Source organism: Macrosteles quadrilineatus, unplaced genomic scaffold (assembly GCF_028750875.1).
Source record: "Macrosteles quadrilineatus isolate MER2022 unplaced genomic scaffold, UCM_ALF_1.0 Scaffold_9__3_contigs__length_116548681, whole genome shotgun sequence".
Classification (NCBI taxonomy): domain Eukaryota; kingdom Metazoa; phylum Arthropoda; class Insecta; order Hemiptera; family Cicadellidae; genus Macrosteles; species Macrosteles quadrilineatus.
In genome coordinates this window covers 31865794-31877577 of record NW_026542602.1, presented here as the reverse complement: position 1 = coordinate 31877577, position 11784 = coordinate 31865794, and the positions used below count along the sequence as shown (strand labels likewise).

The window sequence follows — 11784 nt, the reverse complement described above, 5'->3', positions numbered from 1 at the left end:
GTAACAATAGGTAATATAGGTTCGACAAAATAAGTAAATAGGCTAACAAAAATATTTCAAGACATTTGTTTAAATAAACATCTCTGCAAAGATTCATGAATCAGTTGGTATACCTGATCTTCTCCAGTCACTGTCAACGAAGCACATAAAAACCACCAAGAGGCATTCAAACATCGGTAAGCAAATAAGTATTTTAGCTAGTATTTCGAAATTATCCACAACTCACTAAAAACTCGACAATAATCACTTTCAAAGAGGAATTATTCAAGGAAATCGTAGAAAATTATTTCCGAGTACAATCTCTATACTATTGCACTAGCACGTCAATTAATGTGAGTAAAAGAGTGGGACATGAAGGGCTAACACAACCAGTGTGCGACAGGTCAGTGCAAAAACCGGTTCTTGGAGGAGGGAACAACAATAGATGGTGACCCCCTCTATGCTAGTGGACCTACATGTACTGCAACATACACTAGCACTAGACGTCACGTTCCCGTGTGGAAGTTATCACCAGTGAAACAAAAAGTAGTACAATTAATTGAACCACAACCAACATAGTAGGCCTACTGCTCATTTAATTAATGGGCTTTACGCCATCGTGAACGCACTTTAAGGTCGGCCTAATGTAAACTGCATCTCTTATTCAGTACTATTACATAAATCTCAAGAAAATCACACCGCATCATAATACGTAAAATAGTTCCAATTATTCACTTACTGAATTGAATTAAGAATCCAACTTTACTTTTTTAGCTCAATTCGCGAGTATAGCCTAAACTGCATCTCTTATTCAGTACTATAACATAAATCTCAAGAAACCCACACCGCATCATAATACGTCAAATAGTTCCAATTATTCACTTACTGAATTGAATTAAGAATCCAACTTTACTTTTTTAGCTCAATTCGCGAGTATAGTAATTGACTATTATAGGTATATATAGTCAATGGTATAGCCTAAAATTCATAAGTAAAATTAGGTTCAACACGTGTAGCCGAGAAATGTAAAATCAGGGACATCCATAACAAAAGGTGTTAAATTTGAGAGAACAATGAGAAATGGGAACAGCTTGCAAAGGCAAACAATGCGTGGGATTATCTTATCAGCCTTATCAGTCCATCCTCTCACGACGAATATTGCGCTCCGTCTTCTCAAACCCTGCTTATAGTCTCAGTTACAGAAACTTCAGGAGGGCATTGCATTTGATATGTAGATCTTAATTTTAAAATATTTAGTCATAAAGGAAAGACGAATATTGAATATCTTTTGTAGCCTGACGAAATTCCATTCAAACTACCTAATAATTAAATATTTTATGTTTAGTCACCTAATACAAATTCTACAAGAGAAAGTAGAGGGTTGAAATAAACTTACAAATCTTTGATGTCTTGCGAAGTGCTATCCCCTTAGTAACGGTCATTATAACTTATAAGGGCATATATTGCCACGCCAAAATGCCGTTTACCGTAAATTTAAATATCGCAAAAACTCATAAATTAGTAGGAATTAACCTAACTTTTAAGATTTACCAAAATAATTTGTTTGTATACAATTTAGTAAATTTAATTAAACATAATTTTACAGCTGATTAATTATTAAAACTATTGTCAATAACAAAAGAGCAATAACAAATATTTTAATATTTTTTTTATTTTTATATGATTCTTAATTAGGCAATTTTGTGTAGCGCAGAAAAAAGCATTGTAAAAGATAAGCATAATAATATGAAATGACGATTTTTCCCATAATTTTTAATTAAATGTAATTATTTATCGATTAACCATTCATATAACTATTAGCAAATAGAAACAAAAACCTAAAAAAGTCAACATGCAGTACGGCTACGTTGTCACAGTACTGTAGGCCTATATTTACAAGTACAGTATTTATACATTAAACGAAATTCACCATCAACTACCACAGAAAACATACTACTATAAAGTATGTTTTCTGTGTTACTACCAATGAATCTTTGCGACTATATGCCGTAAACCTAGTGTGTGTAGGCCTGCAATGTACATTCGCAATACAGTACCAAGAAGAGCAGTAAAATGGCATCAAATAGTTTTTGACGACTTTGTATAACAGACGATCTATATGGATTACAAATCAATAACGTAGCGTGTTTCATCAAATAAGTACTGAACTGTGAACTAGTAATCAATGCACCATTGAATTGGTGGACGTTATATAGTAACATGACAACGGTTTGGAAAGTTTCCTTAACAAAAAGCCAATATAAAAAGCCAATATAAAAAGCAGGGGTTGATAAAACTGAAATACAGTATACTATTATAGTAGTATAGTATTCTACAGGGTTATTTTTTTTACACGCAACCCAAACATTACAACTAGCATGGGGCACTCGTCAGTGACAAAATCAATAGAGGATGTATTGTAGGTATAAGCTTTTTGCTTTCCTATACTTATCAATTTTGTGAAAAGTTGATGTTTAGGCCTACTGTATTTACTGGAATCATACCTAATTTAAAACATTTCTTGACAAATAACTAATGGTTTACTTTTAATGGAAACACACTTTTATTAATATACTTCAAGTCTGATTCACAATACATTTTCCAATAACACTAGAGCCTAATACAGTAAAAATTAGACCCGAAGATAACTATTGCAACAACTGAAGTAACTATTGGCACTGAAGTAGAAAAAACTGTATAAATTGTGAGATTTTTGTCGTATTAGTAGTTTATTTAACCAGTTTCACATAAATGCATTTGGTTACGTCATTTAGAGTAGCCTTACGTTATTGTAATTTGGGTTGCTTGCCCTGTATGTTTACTCTATTCTACTGACCTGTACTCATATTAGAGTCCTGGCTATGAACAGACTGGCCTGTGCTGAGGCCTGATTGTGGTGCCATTTGTATTTGGGAGCCAGCGGACATCTGTAACAAACACATCACATTGGTACAATTACAGCAGTAGTAAACATCACACACATCACAGATACACACAGACTATACAACGTCTTGCCACAGAAAACTCGCACGCCAATGGCGATTCCAACCATGGTTTCAACTAGAGTTGACAACAGTAAACGCTACTGGATGTACGACGTTTAGAACTTGTACATTTTTCGTTGAACGATAGGGACAGGATGTAAGTAAAATACAGCATGATCCTATAAGGTAGGATTTTTAGACTGATTTGATGTATGTGAGTTTTAAAGCAAAAGTTTGATTTTACCTTGAAGATTGCGAAATATCCAAGGCGACCCTAGGCATAGACCGGTCTTATCGTTGGCATAGACAAAGTCAACATAGGGAAATTCGCCTGATGAGATTTCACGTCCCAACTATACTTCAGAGGTTAAATTTCGATTGTACATTTCACAATGATGTTACATGTTAATGACTATTTGCCTAGTTAGTAGAAGGTCATCATTAGCCGAAAGAGAATTACAAAATAACTCTATATATTCATATTCATTATATGGTTTTACACACCCGAATAAGAGACTGATCGATTTGCATACTTAAATTACAGCTCTTTGTCTATTAATGGAACATTTCTCTGAAAAACGTAGAAGTGACTACAAACATCAAAATATTTTATACCCAAAAATGCTAATATATTGTTATTAAATTTATACGAAAAATGTTAACAATTCATTAGTTAATGTTCTGGTTTCTATTCTACAGCTTTAAGAAATCCAAGAGTCCTTCATGTCTCTTCCTGGCATGTGTGTTAACTTATAGTACATAGATACATATACGAACTGAAGAATAGGTTTACATCATAAATGCAGTTAATAGTGTTGTAATCCTTGACATATTTAGTTTCCCTTTTTACATAGAATGTCATGGTACAGTACTAAGTATCAAAAACTGACAAATTTCAACTAAGTTTTTTAGTTTAAAACTAAGTACCGTGTTTGTTACTTGATGATGTCTCAGGTCTGGTGACTTGGTAGGGGAACGATCCAAAACCCGATATTATCATACCGTCGGAAGTTATTTGGAAAGTATTACTAATCGATGATTTTTTAGCCTTCTGGAAAGCACCTCTACAGTATCTACGTTGCCTGAACAAAAGAAATTAATAGTATAAACGTTGATTGGAAACAAAAGAAATAAAAGAGCCTAATTTAACCTAGTTTAGATACGATTGAAACATCGCAAAATGTTTTATTTAATATGTTCCTTAACAAAAGTGTAAGAATATTTGATCAAAACTTACAATTCCCCACAAGTTTTCAAAGAGTGGAAAGAAACATATATCAATTAATGCATTGAACACCTTATTTAAGTGCGCTAGCACAAAAATAATAGTGAAACCCTTAGAAATACGAATAATAATAGCATACCGAGCGAAGATTGTAGTGAAAATTTTGTATTGGAGTGCTGACATGCTAACAAATTCAAGTAGCCTACACACACATGTTATAGCAATTTCATCTCGTACTCAGGAATGTTCTTATACAAATGTGATTTTATTTCCAACGTCCTCCTCCACACAAACTGTTGGAAATGTAATCGTGTTGGAGTGGAGACTTCAGTGTATATGGAAGGTGACATATATCAGGTGTGACCAGGATGGCCAACTTTCCCTTCATAAATGTCCCTGTTTCTACCCACCCGTCTCCATGTCGGCATTCCGAACAATTGTCCTTGTAATTTCGCGTATCTATTCCACAGCACAGGCTGGGCTTGTCCTTTCACATCTTGGGAGAGAAAGTGCCTCCACTGATACAGTAGTACGATCTCAACTAAGATTAAGAAACACATGGTCACTTATTAGCTAACTATTTGGATCGATTAACAAGTAAAGTAATAATATAATAATACAATCATATATTTTCAAAATTATTTGTCCATATTGAAAAAGAAATGATTCTTGATGGCGAAAGAAATGGCTGACTGTTTTACGTATACAATGGGGAGGGGAGGGTCTTTGAAAGATAATCCTAACACTTCCACAATTTTGTTATACAGTATTCATTTCCCCTGTATTTATAAGTGGATAGCAAATGTAAAACAAACACTGTGCTGTGCCTAAAATAGTATGTTTTTTCTCTAAGAAACACATGGTCACTAGTTCTAGCAACTGTTTACATCAGTAGGTAACAAGTTAGAAACTATACACTTACAGGTCTTCACAATTTTTCATTTGAACAAAAACTGGCTCTAGATGTGCAAAAGAAACGGCAATAATATGCAGTTTCTTTAAGCTGTAAGTATGGCAAAAGCTTGATTATAAAGGTAATAAACAATATAATAATGTATCTAGTATAAATACAACGTTTTTTTATAACAAATTTTTACATGCGATTTTCTGAATACAAAACTTACCTAACTGCTATATGTAGTACAGTATGCAAAATTATAACGCTAATACAAGATCGAAAATAAATCTCTTGAAAGAAAAGATTTCTATAATCAGAGATAAGAGGTCGACCTCCGCTCAAGGTCACATGTTATCAGCTGATGAGTAACCAAAAAAAGTTACGAGGCATAAAAAGTGGGTAAGCTAACTTCACAATTAAATAATTTCCAGCGGGCACCATTTTCTGACGAAATATGCTTTTATCTATATATCAATCGTCAGTTCTTCGTTATTTCTCGATAGTTCCCCAATATTTTCGTTAGTTCTTAAAAAATAAAAACGTTTTAAGGCATTCAACGTCGGTACGCTAACTTCACACCTATGCCGCGTAACAATATTGGAGAACTAACGTTTGGTAAATAGGTGTAACAGTTTTTTATGAGAATACAGTGCGCGCTAGAAACCGGAAGCGTGAAGTTAGCGTACCCACTTATTATCCGCTTTAACTTTTTCATTGTTTTAGAACTAACGAAAATATCTGGAACTATCGAGAACTAACGAACATAAGTGGATACGCTAATATGGGTACACGCCAACTACGATAGACCTATCGATTTTGTCGGCGTTTTTAAATGTATCTTTTATATCCCTGTTATTTGAAATACTCTCTTTCCTTCTCGATACTAAATACGAAATATGGTTCAAAATATATAATCACAGATTACCTTAAACCTATTAATTTTGTTACTGTTAGCAATGATTTTTTTGTTTAAAGTATGTCTAACGATCACAAACTAGAATGATTTTACATTAGTCTAAACAACCTTAGGGACATTCATTGAGTCTTGATTATTCAATTAATGGAGAAAACCATTGAAACTAAAAAAGTTCTGGGATTTCCCCACGTGATTTAACCATGTGAGTGAATAAACGCCTTTAATTTTTCCAATGGAAAAAACCATAACAAAATGCCACAAGCCAGTAAGCAGGTAATTTTAGCGGCAAGCAGTTGGCAACATCCGTCCGCAATGCACACTGCACGCGACCAGACGGGACATTAGCGCCGCAAGGTTGGCAGCGGGTCCAAGACGTCTTGTGAATCATAGTACGGCGCGAACTCGGCCTTGGTGGCTGTACTCAATAAGCCTCTCTCCCCCCTCCAGCTGACTATAGCGTGGAACTGCGCATCTATAAAGGACGCGTTGCAGAAAGTCAACAGTCCCGGAAGGTCAAATAATTTATACCTGTGCCGCTAGGTCAAAAACTACAATGTTTGCAGTGTCTGTAGATCAAAAATCCCAGAAAGTCAAATAGTACAGTCCGGGCTAAAAGTTTAGTCTATGTTAAAGCAATTGACTTATTGGGAATTTGACTTAATGCAACAGCAGTTTTAATATAACGAAATAAGATAAAATATAAGTTCAGTTTCGCTGAGTCAACAGTGCCGGAAGGTCAAAAGTATAATCTGTTAAAAACAACGATAGTCCTCTCGACGCATGTCTTCAATAATTTCGTGTTTTGGTGTTCTTAAAGTTGTGCTAAAATTTTGAAATTTGGCACAGAGCTTCTTGGTTAGTCCTACTCGATGACTATTTTGTTGGAACATTAAACTATTTACCGATCTAATTAATAAAAAATTATTTGTACGGTGAAGTAGTTTTAAATCTTGATTTCTAACATGAAAAAGTTAGCATGCGAGATTTTTTTTGTTTTTGGGTTAGAGAGGTTTTGTCTGTGGCAAAGTTGTAGCCAAAAGTGTGATGCGTAAAATATATTTTTTTGAATTTTTTACAATCAGTGGTTCAGTAGATAACTTGGGTTGAAGAGGACGGCAAATTTAGCATTTCGCAACGCATGGAAAGAACTACATCGTACGATGCGACTGCTGAGTGGACTTTTAATTTATCTAATTTAATTTATCTAAGGACAAGAAAAAGGTGAATATACAGATCACCAGTACATTCATATTATTTATAAAACATCTTTCTTTATTACCAGCTTACATTTTTCTCTTATAAGAATACATCATAAACAGGGTGTTAAAATAAGCGGGGAGATACTTTACCTAGTAATTCCTTGGGTCAAAATAAACAGAAAATCAAGGATAACATTTTTTCCAAAATCATTTCGTTAACCAGATATCCGCCATTTTGTATTTTTTACATACAAATATTTATCTTTGCACTTTTCCAACCGATGTTTATCAAACTTGGTATGTATGTTAAGGTAGGAGAGACCCATGTTATAAACAAAGATTCATCTCGATTCACCCTAAAATTTCAAAATTTAACACTTAACTACAATATAATATACTCTACTACACCACAATATTTACGTATCACCATAAATCTTTAACAAAATAAAACGTTAAAATTTTTAAAATCCAAAGTAAATCAATATAATATTTCTTTTTTGAAAAATATATTTAAAAAACAGGCGATGGTAAAATAACGACAGGCGAGTTTCGATCTGGGTGTTTCAGGTTTGAATCTAGGAGGATTTAACATTAATTAACATTAATGTTTAATCCTCCTAGGTTTGAACTGATTGAGAGGAATAGATGAAACCGAAGGGGGGAGGTAGCAACAAGTGTACTAGTATTTACTAGTGTCCAATTACAATTTCATGGATTTAACCAAAACCTTTTCTATTTCACTTATTTTCAGCTGTTAAATTTCAAACGATACGTTTTAGCGACATCATTAACGTTATTATCATCATCATCGTTTGAGTTTGGGTTTGCGGCAATGTATTTTTATGAATAAAACCTTTAATTTGATACCAAACTTGACCTCTGCTGCTATTAATTGACTGTAAGTCCGAAAACAGAGTAAGTCCGAAAACAACTCTAAAAAACAATAAGCAATAAATTGCAAGAACCGTTGCTTATATCATTGGGTATACACGTATGTACTGACGTGTATACTCAATGCTTATATCGAACGAATGTACATCGTGAGAATTCCCATTAGTTGTTCCATTTAGTTGTGTGTCCATTAGTATAATAGTTTAGTTGACTCTTTTAAAGTCAGCGGAAATTGTGACTGTTATTACCCTTGAAATAATGTTTGTGTAGTACTTTGCAATCCTACCAATGCTTATAGAATCATACGATTACAATTTTCTGGTTAGAATATGTCGCATAGAGTGATGACTACTGTATCTTTTTGGTTTGCTTGTGAAACAGGATCAACAGAGATTTTCCATCGACTCAAACAATACGATACTCTCAAATTGTTCATTGCTATAACAAACTATCACACAGTTTGATGAATATTTGTGTGTAAACCAAATACAGTACACCTGTATTCTATCTATTTTTCCTTTTATTTTTCCAAGACTTTATAGAAAATCACGCATTACGTGATCAGTGAAGAAAGGCTGTATCCCATGTGTTTTATAGGTAAAGAAGTAAAGAAGAACACTGCTTCAGGTCAGAGCATTCAGTTATCATCAGCAATTGTAATTCCCGAATCAGTAACTGAATCAATAGTCAATTATGTTAGGGTTTGTTGATTATTTATAATGCACTTTACATGCTCCATTTGATAGTTTATAATAATTTACTCGGAATCTATAAGACACCTTTGGCTTGTATTAAATATTGGGTTGGGCCGTTTAGTATTTTGAATACAATAGGGGTACTCGTCAAACAGTTAAATATTATTATTTCTATGACTTTAATGGGTAACTTTAAAGATTAGGTGGAATTTCTAACAATACTTCACCGTAATCAGCAGCAAACATACATAAGGAATTCCAGTTATTACAACAGACACTCTGACAGCCCGTCAACATAAGACCTGCAGACGGGTCAACGAATATGCTGAAAAAAAATAATGAGATAAGTGAGTGTAAAGTGACCATTTATATCCGGTCGTCATACGCCACGAGACATTCCGTCAGTGAATGGGAGGCCCACACAAGGGTGAAGATCGATAACGCGCTGCATTTGGAATGGAATAATTTGCACAGGTCCTCGAAAAGTACTAAATTCTCGAGTCCCGAAAAAGTCAAGTGCCCAGAATGTCTTATACACATACGGAAATTCAAGTCCTCAAAATATTGCAATAGTGTATTTTCGTATAAATTCTTGAGACCCGAAAAAGTCAAGTCCCCAAAATGTCTTATACACTTACATATATATGAATTTGAACGGATTGTGTTTTTGGCCTCTAGGGACTCAAAACGAAAAATTACATCGGTCCCGGGTCCAGGTGTTGCCATGAGTACTACGGTAATAGCTTATTCCCTATATGCGAAATTCGCTAAAACCTAATAATTCTATAGAATAACTAGCTGTACCCGCTGGCTTTGCCCCGTTTAACTAATTAATTTTCAAGATGAGCTCGTTCGCATGGCAAAATCACGTCCTGGTTGAAGTTCGTTCGCTACGCTCACTCACCTTTAGGTTGGAGCTCGTTTGCTGAGCTCACTTGCCTTGGGGTTAACTCGCCTCCAGGTTGAAGTTCGTTCGAAACGCTCACTCAGCTTTTGGTTGCAAATTAGCTGTTGTCATAAATTGTTTAATTGACACAGCTGTTAAGATTCATTAATTCCTTTTAAATATGAAAAATCATAAGGTTAACATGGAAAACTCCAGAGCCACTGGGGCGAAGCTCGAATGCCCTATCATAATAAAAATTACTCAGTTTTCCTATTTAATGCCCAAAGAATCGGTGTATCGAATTTCAGCCTCCTAGGTAAATGAGAAGTGGGAGAATTAGTAATGATGAGTGAGTGAGAGTGAGTGTGTCAGTGAGGGCTTTGCCTTTTATACATAGCACATTCAACCAGCTGTTAGTTAAAACAAATTATATTGGACTAAAACAAATCGATGATTACAAAGAATACTTAAAAAAAAAATAATTTGAACATCCTACTACTGTATTTTACTATGCACATTAATCTGCCATCCTCGTACCGAAGAATTAAATGTATCAATGGTCAGCATTACACATACATAGTATAAATAAGTCAACCATAAGTATGTAATGCACAAATGCTTAATGTTACAGCTGTTATGTTAAGCAAATTATATTGTACTAAAAGCTAGCTAGAAGCATTGACTTATTGGAGAAGGTTAGCATCGGCTGCTAGACTTTTTAAAAACTAAAACTTAATTTATAAAAAACTGGGACACTAATTTTAAATTATGGCTTTGAAATGATCTAGTTCTCAAAATTGTCTTTCTTTCAACACAAAACTAATGAAAATCCATCGACTGGTTGATTCAGAATCGTGAAAAAACCCCATTTACGTTATAATAATATACATGATAGTTTGGACAGGTTTCAACCCTTCCGTGGCGTAATACATTTACACAGTTTATATGTAGACTACATTATAACTCATAAAATAGTTCTACAATTAAATGGATCTCCTTTTACAAACGTATATAATAACCAGAAATGTTCAGATCGTCCTTGCGTGTATTTTATGCCACAAATTTTGACGAAAGGCTTTTCATTACATAAACTATACCTATTTACAGTGTTGACCAAACAGTTGGCAAGAAGCATTAATAAATAAGCTATGTACCAAATATGATAATTTTAGCTCTATTCTAATTATGACAAAAAACGAAGTAACTAAAAGCGAGTTTTGTTGGTGTAGTAAGCGTTGCAGGAGGTCTACTTTACACTGAATCGACGTTCACTTTTATTGCTTTTGATCTTCCGGCACTTTTGACTCAGCGAAACTGAACTTGTATTTTACCGTATTTCGTTATATTAAACCTGCTGTTGCATTAGGTCAAATTCCCAATAAGTCAATTGCTTTAACATAGACTAAACTTTTAGCCTGGACTGTACTATTTGACTTTCTGGGATTTTTGATCTACAGACACTGCAAACATTGTAGTTTTTGACCTAGCGGCACAGGTATAAATTATTTGATCTTCCGGGACTGTTGACTTTCAGCAACATTCCCTCTATAAATACACTGGACAGGACACCCCCGCCTGCTGCTGCTTGGACCGGTCCGTCCAACACTGTACATGCATACTTCTTTATATACTTGCATTAGAGCATCAGCGTAATCGTAATACCAAAAACAGCATCTGTACCGGTAATCGGTTAAGAGGCGGTATGTTTCCGTTCTAGTTCCAGCAGAAGTGTATGTATTAAAGCATCACTTTAAATAATAAATTAAACACATAAATCGGTAAAGCAACAATTAAAAATCATGAAATACTTCTTAATTGATATATTTTATGACTGTTAGAAGTTATGTACGGTATATTAAACATGGTAGGCTTAACAAGATTCTTGATTAAAAAAATAACAATATCCTAATTATTGATTAAAACCTTTTAAAAGTAATCTTGTATGATTTTAAAAGTCTTGAAATTACAACTGTTTTAAAGATCCGCTTCCAAAATATTAAACTAAAAAGTGGATATTTACTCAGGAACAATGGTATTATAATTGTCGCAGTGAGTCAACGCGTTATTATTAGAATAAACAACTACGGTACTAACACAATAGACAAGTACAC

At 34.2% G+C, this 11784-nt stretch overlaps 1 protein-coding gene across 7 annotated transcripts in view; it reads right to left on the bottom strand.

The window, feature by feature from the left end:
• LOC129001932 (serine/threonine-protein kinase tousled-like 2) overlaps positions 1-11784 on the bottom strand; it is a 122927-nt gene that overhangs the window by 21578 nt on the left and 89565 nt on the right. For 6 of the 7 annotated variants that reach the window (XM_054429366.1, XM_054429369.1, XM_054429367.1 and 3 more), the window contains one exon: positions 2816-2906. In XM_054429366.1, the coding sequence (XP_054285341.1) occupies positions 2816-2906 (91 nt within the window). Of the gene's footprint in view, positions 1-1375; positions 1496-2815; positions 2907-11784 lie in introns of those variants that run through there. The other variant, XM_054429372.1, reaches the window with a different exon arrangement.